The sequence below is a fragment of the Sabethes cyaneus genome, chromosome 2 (assembly GCF_943734655.1).
Source record: "Sabethes cyaneus chromosome 2, idSabCyanKW18_F2, whole genome shotgun sequence".
Taxonomy (NCBI): domain Eukaryota; kingdom Metazoa; phylum Arthropoda; class Insecta; order Diptera; family Culicidae; genus Sabethes; species Sabethes cyaneus.
In genome coordinates, this window is record NC_071354.1 from 186831168 (window position 1) to 186849830 (window position 18663).

General features: G+C 42.7%; 2 protein-coding genes across 2 annotated transcripts in view; one reads left to right on the plus strand and one right to left on the minus strand.

Moving 5' to 3' along the window:
* The first annotated feature begins 4679 nt into the window (after window positions 1-4679).
* LOC128736449 (pancreatic lipase-related protein 3-like) lies at window positions 4680-6250 on the plus strand. The gene is made up of 5 exons (XM_053830934.1): window positions 4680-4921; window positions 4991-5365; window positions 5434-5639; window positions 5714-5879; window positions 6175-6250. Exons 1-5 carry the CDS (start codon window positions 4680-4682, stop codon window positions 6248-6250), a joined length of 1065 nt encoding a protein of 354 aa, XP_053686909.1.
* Window positions 6251-6976: 726 nt separating this feature from the next.
* LOC128737092 (growth hormone secretagogue receptor type 1-like) overlaps window positions 6977-18663 on the minus strand; it is a 31721-nt gene continuing 20034 nt past the window's right edge. The window contains exons 2-7 of the mRNA XM_053831655.1: window positions 17060-17202; window positions 16838-16929; window positions 16614-16732; window positions 15236-15345; window positions 15083-15159; window positions 6977-7095 (exon numbers count right to left, since the gene is read on the minus strand). Of these exons, the coding sequence (XP_053687630.1) occupies window positions 6977-7095; window positions 15083-15159; window positions 15236-15345; window positions 16614-16732; window positions 16838-16929; window positions 17060-17202 (660 nt within the window). The remainder of the gene's footprint in view (window positions 7096-15082; window positions 15160-15235; window positions 15346-16613; window positions 16733-16837; window positions 16930-17059; window positions 17203-18663) is intronic.

Sequence of the window (18663 nt, forward strand, 5' to 3'; positions counted from 1 at the left end):
ATGCAAGATATAGTGCGAGTTCTATCGTGCAAGATAGCCCGAAAGAAGCTAAACAGACAAAGAACATTTAAATACCTAAGGTAAATTATTATAACCCAAAACAATTTTAAATAGATATTGTTTTTCAATTTTTATGCAAAATTATGGTTAAACCAAATTGATCTTTTATGGGACCGGCTCAGAACCTTTTCTTTTGAATGAGTAACTCATTTTACTTCCCATAGTTCGAAGAACGGTAGTTCTTCGAAAGCCAATTGCTTGACAGCGCTTTCCTGCACTCAAAATATTCTGCACATAACTAATGGTAAATTTCCATATGAATTTCCAGATGATTATCATGTGCCACATATAAGCACAATCCGCCCAGAAATACACATAAAAATTATACGCATATGAATAGTACGTGCAATTATACACATAAGAAATATATACATATGAATAGTATGTGCAAAAGTTTCACGTACCCATAAATTATAACTGTTTGGCATATAAAGTTCATTAACTGGGCACATTGCAAAAATCTATGTGTCGGACACATAAAAACTATACGAAAAGTTTTCTCAGTGTATGAATCAGTGCACATTTGATGTGATAAAGAGCGTGGCATAGAAAACGCCTTAGTGGTAGGTTCCAATTCCACTTTCGCTTGGCAAAAATATCAACATTATTCAGTTTATCCAATTTTTCTCATGCATTTCCTGTTCCAAATAAAATGTGAAATGAGATTTGACTACCTGTAAAAGTCGTTAAACGAAAAACAACACTAATTTTTTTATTTGTGTAGAGCAATTCTACGGGATCATGCGCAACATGGACCCCATAATGGTCCTCAGCCTCTTATCCAGCAACTCCTATCCGTACCTCGTCATGGTACCTACCGGAATACGAGCAACCTTAGCGCAGATCGGGTAACTATATTACGAAAAATCAAGGAAATTCAATATCGTGGCACGGCAGAAGATCTATCGCAAAGATCTATCGAGAAGGTGTGGCGTAATCTGTATTCGTGCCAGGGAAGCTATGTATAGACCAGTGATCGAGCTCCATACAGGGTTGCCACATGCACAGATTTTTCTGTGTTTAACAGATATTTGAAAGAAATCGCCTGTACAGAATCTGTATGCATAGAATACAGATTTTCGCCAAATTACACAGCTTAAACAGATTTTTGAGCTTTTACATGAGAGTGAAAGAGACGGAAATAGTTGAAAAAATGACTCTCTATCTCTTTCACTCTCATTGTTTTGCATTGGACAGATTTTTGCACAGATATTTTTCCTCGCCGTACAGATTGTCAGATTTTTCCAACAAAAAACACAGAACTATATGTGGCATCCCTGGCTCCATAGCCTGCACACCGACACGTACGATGACGACCAGCGATGCATCAACTTTGCAGATTCCCGAGGTCTAGTGATTAGAAGCACCTTTTTCCCCTCAATGATATCCACGAAGCCACTTGGAGATCACCTGACCAACGAACCACATTCTGATCGAGGGCCGGTTTTTCTCGAACATCACCAACGTACAATTCCCACGGGATGCGGATATCGACTCGGACTATTATCTAGTAGCAGTACACATGCGCTTAAAACTATCGACGGTTTATACCTTGCGACAAAGCCGCCCTCCTCGGTTAAACATTCGGCAGTTAAATAGCCCGCCAGTAGCCGAAAACTAAGCGCGCATACTGGATGAAACTCTGCCTTCTTCTGTTGAGTTAGATGCTTCGACCCTCAAAAACGGATGGAGCATGATACGAGGCCGCAACCGCGGTGCTAGGAACGGAAACCTCGAGTGCACGAAATGATTGGTTTGACGGAGAATGCCTTGGCCAAGTATCGATGAGCGCACAATGAGCTGACCACGATCCTGAGGCGGGAAAAGCACCAGAGGGAGTACAGAGGTCGTGAGGAGCTAGAACAACTATTCCGGGCTAATGACACGCGAAAGATTTACGAGAAGTTGAACTGAACTCGTAAGGGCTACACACCTAAACCTAACATATGTAGGGAGGACGGAGGGAATCTAATCACAAATGAGCGGGAAATCAACGGCGATATAGCAGAAGGAGACGCAATGGAACCTCGGAGTGTCTATAAACGACAACAGCGTGCCGGCTCCCGGCGAGATCCGGCGAGAAATTCGGCAGCTGAAGAATAATAGAGCCGCCGGAAAGGACCGACTCCCGGTAGAGCTCTACAAAAATGGCCAAGAACCGGTAGCAACGGCACTTCATTGGATAATTTCAAGGATTTGGGAGGAGGACAAACTACCGGAGGAGTGGATGGAAGGTGTAGTCTGTCCCATTTACAAAAAGGGCAACCGGCAAGATTGCTGTAACTACCGTGGCATTACGTTGGTCAACACCGCCTACAAGGTGTTCTCTCAGATTTTGTTGCGTCGTCTATCCCCAATACCAAGACGATTCGTAGGGCAGTATCAAACGGGCTTTATGGGGGCCCGTGGAACTACGGATCAAACTTTTACTCTCCGACAAATCCTCCAAAAATGTAGAGAGTACAACGTGCCCACGCATCATATTTTCGTGGATCTCAAAACAGCATATGATACAGTCGGGCGCAAACAGCTATGGCAGATTATACACGAGTACGGTTTTCCAGACAAACTGGCATGACTGAACAAAGCTACTTTGGAGCGAGTGATGTGCTACGTTTCGGGGCCACCCGAGTCCTCTTGAATCGCCCTGAGGGTTGCGGCAAGGGGATGGACTGTCCTGTATGTTATTCAATATCGCTATTGAAGATGTGAAGTGACGAGCATCGAAACGAGAGGAACGATCTTCAGCAAGAGTAGCCAACTCCAAGCCTTCGCCGACGACCTCGACATCATTACTAGAAACCTCGGAACGGTGGACGCAATCTACGCCAGACTAAAAATGAAAACTAGCAGAATAAGGTTACAAATAAATGCGTCGAAAACCAAATATATGGTAGGAAGAAGCTCCAGAGAAAGCAACGTTTGCCTCCCACGGACAGTAACTATTGAGGGGATTGAACTGGAAGTGGTTGTTGAATTCGTATATTTGAGATCTCTGGTCCGCCGACAATCACACGAGTAAGGAGATTCAACGACGCATTCAAGCTGGAAATCGAGCCTACTTTTCCCTCCGCAAGACGTTTCGATCAAGGAGCATACGTCGCCGCACAAAGCTGACGATGTACAAAACGCTAATCAGGCCGGTAGTCCTCTACGGACTTGAGACAGTAACTTTGCATACGGAAAACATACGTGCACTTGCCGTATTTGAACGAAAGGTGTTACGGACTATTTTCGGCGGAGAGTGGCGTAGATGATATGAACTACGAGTTACAAGCAAAGGAATTCTTGATACAGCAAGAGCCACCCCGTAAGTAAGTAAGACCAAATGTGTAGAAAGTTTGAAGGTCTGTGCAATGAACGCTGGGCTAACGTAGAACTGCGAATGTAGATAAAATTCGACAATGCTGAACTTTTTTCAAGTGTTCAACAGTTTGTTACCTGTGCGAATTTATGTCAGCTTGAGCCCATTTATGAAGCTGTCAGCTTAGGCCCGCTCTATGTTGGCTACGTTTTTTTGTCGTGCACACTAAAATAAAAGCACTAAGCTCGGCAAAATTTTGCCGAAATCTCAACACTCGACCGTTCGGTAAAATTTTATATGTTGCCAAACGTTACTAAAGATCCGTAAACGTCGATACACCATCGACATTTTTACCGAACGTTCGGTACTCGGAACTCGGAACTCGGTGCTGTTTTTTGAGTGTATACGCTCACATAAACATTACACAGATTTCCTATAATCAATTTTTTGTGGTTCGAGGATTACCCAATGAAGCCTTAGGGAAAGTTGGGGTTGAACTTGGTTATATTTAGCTTGGCTTCCATTATAACCGGCTTGAACTCGGGGTTCCCTTAGCTTGGTAAAGAGCAACGAGCTACGAACCTAGTAAGCGTTGCTTCAATGACCTCCCCTAATCCAATTTTCCGCTCTTTCCGACAAGACGTGAAGTCCCACTCGTTCTGTTCTGACGTACCATTATGATAAAGTCGTCAGCAAAATCGCTAAGTTCATAACCTGTGGTCTCTTCTATATACATATGTTAAACCGCTACTGACTAAATTACTCATTCAACCCTAATACTTTCTCCATAGTTTTTAACTAGATGAATGCCAAAGTGATGAGATTGAACGCCCTCAGTAGTGATGGTAGATGCTTTCCTGAATTTGGTATGAAGACAACTTTGATGAGCCTTTGTGCAGTGGAGTATCAAACTTGCCTTGTATGTCTCTCTCAAAAAATAATATGAGTTTTAAGGCACTCTTATTGCGGTTTTCGTGACCAATTTTGTTTGTAAAAGTCATCATAAGTGTGTAATAAACAAATGAGGTGAGGTGAATGAGGCCTCACCTAAAGAAGTCAGGCGAAGGAACTGTGCGAATAGGACCCATCCTTATTGTTAGTGTCTAGCTGAAGTTGGTACCCCTTTTGATGTCTGGTCAAACGCACACTACATTGTTATCGCTACTGCATTTCATTCATTTTAATATGCTGGTGGATATTACTTGGGTCAACATATCCATTTGTAATTATTATCACTATTCAGTCACTCATTGCGCCATCACGTGCATCGCATAAAGTGGCTCGCAATGCTTAACGGGACCTATTACACTCAAGCATGTCCCGGCTAGATAATTCGCTTTCGATTACTGATGCTTCCGCTTTCCTCTCCCTGCAATTCTCCTATTGCTACCGATGTAAGCTTAGCAGCTGGCCAATCATACAGTTGCTAGCATCTATCGACGCAATGCATTTCGGTTTTATATTGGCTCTCAGCTGGGTGCTCCATTTTACTGCCGCCCTTAAGAGTGGCTCGTACTCACGGGAAATATCCGACGTAAAATTATTCTTCTATGCAGCGTAAGTGAACTTCTTCCCCAGACTGTTTGCACTGCAATAATAAATACTGAATTTCTATGTACGGTGAAGTAATTTATCTGGAGAGATTGATATCTCAACTAGCAACTACACGTTGCCAGGCTTCGACCCAAGAAAATGGCTCAAAGTTTTGATACACGGCTGGTCCGCCGATCGTAACCACGTGGCTACGGCTCCGGTGAGGAATGCTTATCTCGTTCAGGACGAACACAACTTACTGGTTGCGGATTGGGCAAAAGCTTCCGCTTTACCGTACAATGCCGCTCGAGGACTGGTGCGTCCGGTTGGGTATCGGATCGGTGAAATTTTATCAGCATTTATCCGAGAAAACGGTATCCAGCCCGACCAGGTGCACATTGTTGGACACAGCTTGGGCGCACACATCGCCGGCAACGTGGGTAAATATTTTGGCGGTAAACTGGCAAGGTTCGTTTGCTTAGAGCATAATTGAAAAGTACTTAGTAAAGCTGAAAGTATTTAATTTTTTATTGCAGAGTTACTGCATTAGATCCAGCTGGTCCCCTGTTCGTGCGGCGTTCGGTCGATGCTGTGAGCAGCTCGGATGCTCAATTTGTCGATGCTATCCACACCGATGGATTGGTTCTGGGAGAAATAGTAGCTCGAGCGGATGTTGATTTCTATCCAAATCAGGGTGTGCCCAGCCAGCCAGGATGCGAACTTTTAGATACTTTAACACTTCGTACGGATATTTTACAAACATCGTACCAGAGCGATTTGAAATGAGTACTAAAAGGTTTTCAATTTCATTACCAGATGCTTGCAGCCACTATCGTTCGCCAGCGTTTTTCGCCGAATCGATCCTTCTTCCTTTCAATTTTGTTGCTTATCGCTGTGAGCTAAAGGAAATTTTCGATAACCCGTCAACTCACTGCGGGAAACAGCCAAAACCGATAGTCATGGGTGAGCGTGTCAATCAGGGGTAAGAGTCTCAAGAAACCATTAGCTATGAGAATGAAAAACTTGTGTCAAGATTATTAATTACTTTACCCTAAAAAAGGTTAGTCTGGAGCAAAATAAGATTATCCTTTCTCAGCAAACTTTTACCTCAAATTATTAGCCAAAACTAACTGCTTGGTACAAATGATGCGCATTTAATTCCTAATTTTATTAGTTTACGAACCATGCCAGAGTCTCGACTAGCCAGCGTTGCTCGTTCGAATTCATGTCCTTCCTAACATGTGTGTAAGTTATACGGTAAACTTTTCAACTTTCAGCGCACGAGGAACTTATTTTCTGGAAACATCTAATTTGCCGCCTTATGGACTCGGAAACCGAACTGAGCTGCTGTGAACTAAAGAGATAAATATGGGTTGTGGTTTGAAACTGCAGCTGCAATGGTTCAATGAAGATAATTGGCATTAAATTGTACAATATATGTGGTTCAAGCAGTTTCGACCGAAGGAAAATTAAGGTAATTGCATGTATACTTTCCGATCCGTTGTTGAAATTCAGAATTATTCAAAATTGATTTCCTGTTAACATAAGTGAACTTCCCAGCACGAAATTGTTTTAAACCAAGAAATTAATTATAAACACTATTTCAATGAAAAAGGGGTGTTTTCGGCAAACGCACATAAATCTAATAGCTTGCAAACTGATAATTTATTCAATAATTAAAACTGTAAAGTCGATAGTCTTTAGTTTTCTGAAAGTTAAAAAGTATATAAATCGCTAGAAATCACAATGTTCCTGGTAAGCTAGAAAACTTTTCAATACAATTTTCCAATGCTGTCAAACATTTTTTATCATCTTCCAACGGAAGCAGTTTCGCGCACTCAATGATTGGCAGCCATGGAAAGATTCCTTTTGCTGTGCACCCACTGCACTGCACTCTGCCACTGATTGCACATTTGGTTTACGAAGGCGGAACACTTTTGACTGACATCGAACTTGAAGCGCCTTATCTAACCGGTAAAAGGTACACCTATCTATCTATGCCCTGGTTTGGCTCATATCGCTCCGCTGTTGCTGCTGATGCTGCCGTAGCGAGGCCGATATTTTCTTCGAGCCCCTCCGTCAAGGTTGACCGAATGAGGATGGATAGTCGGAGAACTCCCGCCAGGAACCGTGCACCGTTCGGTTGGTAGTGTTGGAGCGTTTCAGCGGTAGAAGCGAGCCGGAACTTCGGAATATCTCTGTGGGATGAAAATAATGATAGCATGAGTAGAGGCTTATCCTTATCTATGTTATAATATTTTTATGGCGTGAAGGATTTAATCCATCCAGTTCGAGTAACTGAAAAATTCAACGAATCATATTCTAGGCGAATCTGATATTTGTGTTGGAAAAGTGCGCTACAGCTGTAGTGTTCGGTTATAATTTAATTCTGTGTGGATGCGCATGTTTGACATTTCATCGGAAGTTTAGTGAAAAGATCTGCTGTTGATAAAATGGGATTGAATTGGCAAAAGCCCTTCAACGTGGTTGAACCGTTTGGTAATAAAATCTTTATTTCTGTAAGGTAACAGGAAAACATTAGTGTGTGGTCTTGATTTTGTTAAATTGTTTCCAAATGCACATAGAAATAACTCTGAAACATACATCGAGGATTGGACGTATACAATGTTACTACTTTTATAAATGTTACATATAACGCATGTAGCATGTATTTATGCTGCATATAGTAGGGGAGATGCATTAGCCTTCGCCCCCTCCTCAATCTTTCGCCCCCAGGTAAAAGTTGCTTCTGTTATATATCTCAACCTTTAGGTATTGTAAAAAAATGTATGTCTCCTTTCAAAACATCAAATCTATTTTCATTTTACATCAATTACGTAGAATTTTGCAATTTATTTAGGTTGACATTTTGAACTTTAAAATGCCGCCACTATTCACACTAAACAACACTATTTTCTTGGGATGTAGAAAACTGAGCTTATTTTGAAATGCTGGGAAATAGTATAAATTAATGCTATTTATGATACGTTTTATCTGTGATATTTTTTGAAATAGCACAAAAAACACGTCTTAATGAAATTTGATTAGACTGATTACGTCTTAATGAAATTTGATTGGACTGGGAAAAGCCAGCTTGAGTAAGTTACAGCACAAAACCCAGGGTCTTTTACATCGATATACAATAAAAATACATAGAACAACTACTTACTTACTTAGGTGGCTTGCCGTCCTAAGACAAAGCCTGTTGAACAAAATTTCTCCATGTAACTCGGTTGAGGGCTACCGCTCTCCAATTCCTCGGACACCGAGTACTCTCCGCCAGATCTCGCTCCACCTGGTCTAACCATCTTGCTCGCTGCGCTCCTGGTCGTCTTGTTCCTACCGGATTTGAGGCGAACACCATCTTTGCAGGGTAGTTGTCCGGCATTCTTGCAACATGCCCTGCCCATCGCATCCGTCCAGCTTTAGCCACCTTCTGGATAATGGGTTCGCCATAGAGCTGTGCGAGTTCATGGTTCATCCTCCGCCTCCATACTCCGTTCTCCTGTACGCCGCCGAAGATCGTTCTTAGCACTCGTCGTTCGAAAACTCCGAGCACTCGCAGGTCCTCCTCGAGCATTGTCCATGTTTCATGCCCGTAGAGAACAACCGGTCTAATAAGCGTCTTGTACAGGGTGCACTTTGTACGGGGACTTAGTCTGCTCGACCGCAATTGCTTGTGGAGCCCATAGTAAGCACGACTTCCGCTGATAATACGCCTCCGAATCTCACGGCTGGTATCATTGTCCGCCGTTACCAGTGAGCCAAGGTAGACAAATTCATCGACTACCTCAAACTCATCGCCGTCGATCAATATACTACTGCCCAAGCGGTGTCGTTCGGCCTCGGTTCCGCTGGCCAGCATGTACTTTGTTTTAGACGTATTTACCTTTAACCCAATCTTTTCTGCTTCGCGCTTTAGTCTGGTGTACTGTTCAGCCACCGCCACAGATGTTCTGCCGATAATATCCATGTCATCGGCAAAGCAGACGAATTGACTAGATTTGTTGAATATCGTGCCCCGCGTGTTGATATCCGCTCGGTTCATAACACCTTGTAGCGCTATGTTGAACAGCAGGCATGAAAGACCATCACCTTGACGAAGCCCTCTGTGTGATTCGAATGAACTTGACAATCCACCCGAAATCCGAACACAGCACTGCGTACCATCCATCGTAGATTTAATCAGTTTGATGAGCTTCCTGGGGAAGCTGTTCTCGTCCATGATTTTCCATAGCTCTTTCCGGTCGATGGTATCATATGCGGCTTTGAAGTCAACGAATAAATGATGCGTGGGAACTCTGTATTCACGGCCCTTTTGGAGGATTTGCCGCAGTGTAAATATTTGATCCGTTGTAGACCGACCTTCGACGAAGCCGGCTTGATAAGTTCCCACAAATCTATTCGCAATTGGTGATAGACGGCGGAAAATGATTTGGGACAGCACTTTATAAGCGGCATTGAGAACGGTGATCGCTCGATAGTTCTCACAGTCCAACTTGTCGCCCTTTTTGTAGATCGGGCAGATAACCCCATCTTTCCACTCCTCCGGTAGCTGTTCCGTATCCCAAATTCTAACAATTAGTCGGTGTAGACAAACGGCCAGCTTTTCTGGTCCCATTTTAATAAGCTCCGCTCCGATACCATCTTTTCCAGCTGACTTGTTGTTCTTTAGCTGCATGATGGCCTCCTTAACTTCGCCTATCGTTGGGGCTGGCACCTCTTCCCCGTTTGCTGCACCGTCGAAATCGCTTTCCCCGCCGCCATGGTTTTCCGCCTGGGCGCCATTCAGGTGTTCGTCGAAGTGCTGCTTCCACCTATCCGTCACCTCACGATCGTCCGTCAGAATACTGCCAGTTTTATCCCGACACATTTCGGCTCGCGGCACAAAGCCTTTGCGGGATCCGTTCAGTTTCTGGTAGAACTTCCGCGTTTCCTGAGAACGATGCAGCCGCTCCAACTCCGCATATTCCTGCTCTTCCAGGTTGCGCTTTTTCTCCCGAAAGATTTGGTTTCGCTGCATCTTCTTCTGTTTGTGTCTTTCCACGTTCTGACGTGTGGCACTGCGCATCTTGGCCGCCCGATGCAGCCGCTCCAACTCCGCATATTCCTGCTCTTCCAGGTTGCGCTTTTTCTCCCGAAAGATTTGGTTTCGCTGCATCTTCTTCTGTTTGTGTCTTTCCACGTTCTGACGTGTGGCACTGCGCATCTTGGCCGCCCGCGCAGCGTTCTCCTCATCCATCACCCTCCTACATTCATCGTCAAACCAATCGTTCCGCTGATTCCGGGCCACATGCCCGATGGAGCTCTCCGCTACACTGCTGATGGCTGTTTTGATAGTGTTCCAACAGTCCTCGAGAGGGGCTTCGTCCAGCTCGTCCTCTTCCGGCAGTGCAGCTTCGAGTGAATGCGCGTAGTTTGCGGCGACGTCTGGCTGCTTCAGCCGCGCGAGATCTAACCGAGGCTGGCGTCGGTACCGAATGTTGTTCACAACGGAGAGTCTTGGGCGCATCTTAACCATCACTAGGTAGTGGTCCGAGTCAACGTTAGCGCTTCGATAGGATCTGACGTCGATAATGTCTGAGAAGTGCCGACTGTCGATCAAAACGTGGTCGATCTGTGATTCTGTCTGATTTGGTGACCTCCAGGTGTACTTATGGTGGATTCTGTGCTGGAAAAAGGTACTACGTACGGCCATATTCTTGGAGGCGGCAAAGTCGATAAGTCTTAGGCCCATTTCATTGGTTCGCTGGTGTGCACTGAACCTTCCAATCACCGGTTTGTATTCCTCCTCCTGGCCGACCTGAGCATTGAAATCCCCGATGACGATCTTGATATCATGTTTTGGGCAGCGGTCGTATTCACTCTCCAACTGCGCGTAGAATTCATCCTTGTCGTCATCGGTACTTCTGAGGTGAGGGCTGTGCACGTTGATGATGCTTATGTTGAAGAATCGGCCCTTGATTCTCAACCTGCACATTCGAGGATTGATTGGCCACCACCCAATCACCCGTTTCCGCATCTCGCCCATCACTATGAAAGCTGTACCCAGCTCGTGTGTGTTGCCGCAGCTCTGGTAGATGGTATGTCCATCTCTGAACGTACGTACCGTTGAGCTCTTCCAGCACACCTCCTGCAGCGCTACGACGTCGAACTTGCGGCTCTTCAATACGTCGGAGAGCACTCGAGTGCTCCCTTGGAAGTTGAGAGATCGGCAGTTCCACGTCCCGAGTTTCCAATCCATAGTCCTTTTTCGTCGCGTGGGTCTATTCCGATTGTTCCAGTAAGAATATATTTGTTCTTCGTTCCATGCTTTAATATTTTTCGTGGTGACGGCTTGCAAAGCCTGCTACACCAACCCCCTGTTTCGCCGGAGGGCCAACGAAGCTCGAAAGAGCCCTCCTTTCCTGTCAGCATACGACCTTGACTTCCACCGGGGTTGGTTACCCGATCTCCACCAAAGTTGCTCGTATCCCGGCTGGTACCACGAGGCGGTAGGAATAGGAGTTGCTGAATAAGAGGCTATGAACCACTGTAGGGTCTATTTTATGCCTACACGTGCACAAGGCACCGACGGTACGCATTATTCAGCCGTTTACCAGCCACATAGAACAAAATCAGTAAAATAACTTAAATACACAAACGAACATTTTAAAAACTGCACCAAAAAGTAGCTTAAAGTCCATGCTATTTCCGCGACGATTGTATTCCAAAGCCATACGACGAACTGGTTCATGAAGTCCATAGTTAGTACGGTGTAAATCGACGCGTAGGAACTGTTGGTTCCTTGAGGCCGAAGGGGACAGTATAGCTGAAGACAGTATAGCTGCGACAGAACAGCAGGGCAGTCAAGAGCACCCAACAGGATCTTATGAACAGTCTTGGCGATGATTTCCTTCCATCGCTGCTCAAGAGTTGCAATCCCAACTAGCAGACAAAGTTTCTCATAAGGCGGAAGAGCATCAGGGTTTGTCCAGGGTAGCCTGCCGCAGATCTTACATATGAAGTGTTTTTGTATTCGTTCAATGCAAAGTATCCAATTCGGAATATAGTACCAAGCAGCCGATACGCTTTGTTAATAATAAAGGTGTAATGTTGTCTGAACGACATCTGGCTATCTAGTACAACGCCTAGATCCGTGACTTTGTTACTCCGCTGTAGAGACGTTCCGTTGATGCAGTAGTCGAACACCAGAGGCTGTTTTTTACGAGTGAAGCTAATAACGGTACATTTCTGAGTGCTGATAAGCATACGATTGGAGTTGCACCATTCCACAAACAAATCGATCAATTTCTGAAGCTGCAAACACTCTGTGACGGTTTTAATTGACAGATAAATTTTTATATCATCAGCGTAGCACAGCCTTGTTCCAGGAGGCAACAGTCGAGTGACGTCGTTCACGAACAGCGAGAATAGCAAAGGTCCGAAAATGCTACCTTGTGGAACTCCAGAACCATTCTGGAACCATCTCGATTGACTGGGACCCAATTTAACAGCGATTTTACGATTGCGTAGATATGAGTTAAGCCATGAAAGCTGAAATTAGTTGACACTCCTAATTTGTCGAGATTTGCAAGCAAAATATCATGATTGACTCGATCGAAATATAATACTTTTACCCTATGTATACATGAAGAACCGAATGATTACATGCATGGACACATGCTACTATCACTACAAAGAGACTTTTACGTAGTCCTGCGTCATCTACATATGCGGTCGTGTCTTGTACACAACCCCTCTGATTTTTCATCTAGTATAACTCCAAAAATGAAACGGGTATGAAATGGAGAGAGTTATCTGGAAGGAGCGCCAAATATAGCTCTGGCTCTCAAGCTGCCACCTAGCGCCTCCACGCAGACCTAAGTCAAATGATGACGGTCGATGGCCTTACTCGGAAATGCTTCATGTACTTACTGGAGATCATTCAATAATGACGTCCACTGCTTGTGGGGGGGGGGAGGCGGTCGTCAATTTTGTGACAGGTTGTGACAGAGGGGGGAGGGGGTCTAGGCAAATGTGACATCCGTCGAAGAAAATTTTATTTTCAGAAAATGGCTACAAATATATGTTTTCAGTCATTCATTACTCATTGATTTATTTTGATTTTCGAACTAATCGTACTTCAGAAGATCGCAGCAGGGTCCGACATCGTCGAAACAAATAAATGAAGCTGATTCTCTCCTGCCTTTGCTTTACTCAAGCGACTTGTTTCATTTGTTGAACAGAATCTTTCAAGCAAGCTTCAATTGAAACTGGTAATTGTTTCAGCTACGGCGCTTGAAAGTCAGGCACGATTTGTCAATGTTACCTAGATTAATTATACCATGTGTTACATTGAAGGATATATGTAAATCAATCTCAGTTCATTTGCAATCAAAGTTAAAAAGAAGGGGAGGGGGGTCTAAAAAAGCAAAAATTTGGTGAACGTCATATTTGAATCGTCCCACTAGAGCGGCTAAGCTAGGAGGTGCGAACTGTTCTCCAGGTGAGGGGCGGCTCCACAGCGTCTGTCTCGGAACGGGCGACTGAATATGAAATGCTGTATCCCGTAAGCTATACCTAAGATGGTAGACCCACCAGCGGGATGTAGGTATCGCGACCCCGGCGAGGCAGAATACCGAAAAACTCAATTGCCACGAATTACGAAGAAAGAAATTCAGGACGGAACAATCGGTATAGGACACGCAATGGACAAACAAACGATTAAGGGATCATGATTGGAAACTTGGTACCTGGAACGTCCGAACTCTCCATGAACCAGCACGGGCTGGCTTGCTTGCTCGAGAGCAGCATCAACTCGGAGTGGAGATCGCTGCTATCTAGGAAGTTCGGTGGCCAAATTCCGGAGAAAGGGAGTTCCGTGCAGTAGACCCCATTGCAGGCACTTCTTTCAAGTACCACATCTACTACAGTGGCGGCAAAAAAGCAGAACATGGAGTCGGTTTCGTAGTGTTGGGAAAACAAAAGCAACGAGTTATCCGGTGGAGGCCCGTAGATGACCGTATCTGCATGTTGAAGATTAAGGGCAAATTCTTTAACTACAGCCTAATCAACTTATGCGCACCGACAAATGATAAATCCGATGATGCTATGGTTGATAGTGTCAAAGGTGGGTTTTATATCAGTGTATACTGTATCAATCTGAGCTTTGGAACTGATATTTTTTATGCAAAGCGACACGAAATCAACAAGAAACAGCACATCCGCGAAAAAACCCGTGTGGCATTATACTGATATAATTTCGACAGTCAGTAAATAATGTCTTGTTCACGATAGTCTCGAAAACCTTAGACTCCGCACACAAACAAGTTATTCCTCTATAATTATTTAAAACTGAATCAATTGAAATCAAATAAGAATCTACGTTGAAATTCCGACACTAAACTTTAATATCAAAATATACATTCGGTTATAGATTCTCGGAAGCAAGAAAATTCAACACACTGTATAGCATTAGAAGATAGATAGCAGAACTCTGCTGCATTATTTTGATCAATATTGCTGCTGACAATGTGCAATCGATGTGTTAACAACCTAAGCGTTGCTGTATTGGAAAAAACCGTAGAGAAAGACTATTTTCACAGGTGCTTTATACATGACTTGTTGAGATTCCCAATTCCCATTTGAGGCAGCACATTTCAAAGAAGAATTAAAAAAAAGGAAAAACATACAACGGAGCCGGCTTGACCAGTTATTTCCAACTGACTAAGCAATTATCGACCGGGCTTATCAACTAACAACTATGAGACGCTCTACCGTAAGCCCCAGCACTGTCTGAGCTCAGAAGTTCATAACTTTTCACCTTAAGTTGAAAATAGATAATGGTGCGACACGTGCCCCAGTTATCCAGCTGGATGTTCATGGTTTGGAACATTAATTATCGTTCGAATTATTACTTGAAGCTACACTTTCGTGTCATATTAAATTGAATATTGTGTATTGATATTCTGGTACCACAATTCAATAAATTAAAATTATTTAATTCATTTGAACCTGTTTTTCAAAAAAAAAAAAAAAAATTAAAAGTAGTTTATAATTATTTCATTTGAATTCGAGCTGTCGGGAAAATAGATATCTTTTCGGCTTCTAATTGCATAACAGATGTTAAATGTTATTTTCAATCCCGTAAAATGAGCAAGAAATTACGATAAAACAATTAAACAATTATGTTTATTCACTTACCCGTTTGGGTTCCACTGAACAGATCCGGATTCATCTTGCTGCATCGCATTCTGTTGAACATTTCAACCACAGCTTTTCTGAAATTTACAATCACAGAATGTTGCATGTTAGGTTAAAATTAGGTTCTAACTTCTTGATTACAATTACACCAACCTAAAGTTTTGGCCACTTATGCAGTACAAAATAAAGTTTATTCCGAAGTTCGTGATGAAAAATAAGTAGCAGTAATACTGAATCAGGATAGTCAAATTGGAAGGTTCTGTCTGAAAAATAAAACAGAAAAAAAGAAACAGAGTGAAAGTAGTCTTTTGGGGAAACCAGCTGAAACATGGCCACATTAATTCCATCGAATACGCGGTCGGTCGGTCGCTGTTGGATGGTAAGAACAGGAACAGGAAAAAACAACATTCATTTCAATTAATTAAACGGCCATACATCGCATTTATTTCTTCCGATGTGCGTTTGCTTTTATTCGAGTTGAATGCACAAGAGATGGAAAATTTACAACTATCTGCAGAGGAAAAGTCGCAGGTCACAGTTCTTCATAACATGCTACAGTTGCGCTTTCTCCATGCGGAAATATCGAAATAATTGTGCTACATATTTCAATTATTAAATGCGTGGGTCAGTGGGTTTATGTAGTCCAGAAAGTTAATGATAATCAATTAATATTAGGTAATTATTTTTTGGCAGAAAGCATTATCCGGCGAGTACGGAGAACATTTCGCTCTCATATAATGTTAGCATAAATTTTCACAACAAATTGAACTTTAATGGAAATGGATGATGACGTATCGTTCGTGGGTGTATTGTTTTCGCAAGTGCTGTGATACCATATTTAGTAACACTGGACACATCACATGCAACTAAATAAATCTGTAAAATGAAATGAAACACGCAAACCGCACGATGGTAAACACAATCGGCAACTGCACCGCAGTCGAGGCGCCTCGGTCAGATACGTTCGCGCGAGGCAAGCGCCACCGGCCGGTGGAGTGTCCGTTTTCTTTTGCGTCATAAGCGGGCACCCGACCCGACGACCGACGGGAAAATTGCTTCCCACAAATCAGCGCGCGATGAATGAATGCAGTGGGCTTCGCAAGACTACACTTGCATGTCATGCATTTGATAAGAACACAACAGAATAGGGAAATGGGTGGGGAAGCCTAGTCGCGTCATGTGGCGCATTTTCCGCACTGTTCAACGTAATTTGATTTTAATGCCTTGATGTGTATCACTTCGCGTGATGTCCTTCATTATGCGCGTTTTGCATGCATCAATCACTGGTTTACAGAGTATTTTGCACATCATTACCCGCGAGGCAGTACGTTTTGGTAGTTCCTAGAGAATAGTTAAGTTGAAAATTGAAATTCGTTTGAGGTTTACTGGAATGTACACATTCTGGATATTAATTAGCATAATATTGAATCAGCTGTATTACGATCAGGTTTCCTGCACTAAATTCACCAAGTTTTTTGCATTTAAGCGAAAATTAATAAATTTTAAATTGCAACCCTCAAAGCGTACTTACCTCAATGAACGCCCTAACTCGCATCAAATAGCTCGGCAAATTCAGACAGACGAAAACCGAAGACACAATTAGCAGCATTTTAGTGACCTTCATCTGGGAATTCACAACACGACTTATGCCTGCCAGGATAAGAGATAACAGAAAAAGCCGTAGGGTTTAATATAGTTTAATTAAAGTTCCCAGTTGTTGAGTCCCAAAGTTTTGCCCGGCGCTGCAAGTCGTACCTGGTCGTTGCAGCACATTATTTCGCCCATTTGGATGAGAACAAGTCCTCTGCAGACTTAGCTGCCTTCGAATTTCGAAGCTTGATGATTTCCTATGAACGGTCGGAAAATGAGGAGCAAAACAGGACGAGTTAATGGATTGCTAGCAAAATAAATATAAACTTCTGAGAAGTTCACAACTGAAAATCTCTTAACGAACGGATGAGAATATATTTAACTAACCTTCGTATCAGCGTCATATTTCTCCGGAGACCAGCCACTCGCCACACCGTAAAGCTGGTAATGGAGTTAAGCACTAGAATTATAGTGAATGGTACCAAGAATACGATTACGGTGTCGACGTAATTGAAAACAATCATTTGAGGCTGAAAATAGACAGTTATTGGAACGTATAATTATAATTGCTTTCTTGCCAGTCAATATAATTATTATAGCCTGTCAGTATTCGTACTAACTTCATTTACTCGTCTACGAACAGAAAATACAAAACTAACATGCACAGAGCTTGGTAGAAAATAGGGCAGTAAACTTTTGTAAAACGAAGTAAACCCCTTTTGCTAATTACATTGAAATAATATTAGCTTCAATTTGCGTTTAATTTTAATGCACTTCGAGTAATGCGTTTCTTCGAGTGTTTTCGTCGAGTGTCATTGTATCGCAATAATGTTTCAATTTTTCAACTTTCTATTTCAATTTTATTTTAGTCTAATTTCAATATTTTCTCTATTTTGTATGAGTTACTTTCACTGAATATAATTTCAATTAAAGTGCAGCTTAGTTTAGTGATTTCCATGTCAGAGTTTTACCTCAATTTTTCTTGGCTTTTCACTTTTTGCTCATCATAATTTATTGGTTTTTATTGCAATCAATTATTAATTCACAAACTTCGTATTGCCACAAATTAAACTGTGTTGTACATAAATCGTGAATCTCGGATGACCTTTGTCACTATTTCGAGTTTTGCAAGTTTAGCACAATTTCGAGTTTTGCTCAGCCTGATCAAATAAAGCGGATAGCATTTAAATATTCGCCTTCATTACAAACCATTTCGCCGAATACCATTTTGCGGAACACCAATTCTCGGTTGACCATAACGCGGAATATAGAATTTCGCAGAATACCATTTTGCGAAAAACCTTATGTGGGATGTACCATTTCACGGAAAATCTTTTCGTTAAAAGTACCATTCCGCAGGGGTGACCCAACTGAAGGAAAGTAATAGAGGTCAGTAGATCTAGGAACATAAATAAACCTAGATAGATATATAGTGGGTTCGTATCTTAGTGGAATCAAGCCATTCGATGTCGTGACTTTAGCATGGGTTTATTCTCAGGCCCCTCCATTTACCCTTCCTTCATGCTGAATTCTATATTCATCCCTCTGACGCCTCTTGACAGTGCAAATGTCCCTCCTACAGTTAAGGGTACTGGTCAGAGGTACGAATGAGTCCTCGCCAGGGACGGTTATAACATGAGATAGTACTGGTAGCGAGGAATATGTGGGTAAAGTAGATCAAGCTTTGAAGGAAGGGGAAAGACTTCAAAGGCTAGCCACTCTTTCAATAACAGGTGCAATGAGAAGTACACCATCGAAGGCATTGGATGCTTTACTCTATATACTTCCATTGCATCAGTTTATACAATTAGAAGCTGAAAAGAGTGCTCTAAAAATCAAAAGATCAATGAACCTCTTTGAAGGTGATCTAACAGGTCATCTCAGTATTCTAAAAACTATTAGTATTAATCCTATTGTAAATAATAATGAAGATTGGATGGAGAAAAAATACAACTTTAATCGAATATTTCGGGTATTTGAGCCTAGACGTG

Bases quoted from the DNA above. Each gene is read 5' to 3' on its own strand.
- LOC128736449 (XM_053830934.1), top strand. From the start codon at position 4,680: ATGTCCCGGCTAGATAATTCGCTTTCGATTACTGATGCTTCCGCTTTC. The intron at 5,366-5,433 runs GTTCGTTTGCTT...TTTTTATTGCAG, and splicing joins TTTGGCGGTAAACTGGCAAG to AGTTACTGCATTAGATCCAG. The intron at 5,880-6,174 runs GTAAGAGTCTCA...TTCAACTTTCAG, and splicing joins GGTGAGCGTGTCAATCAGGG to CGCACGAGGAACTTATTTTC.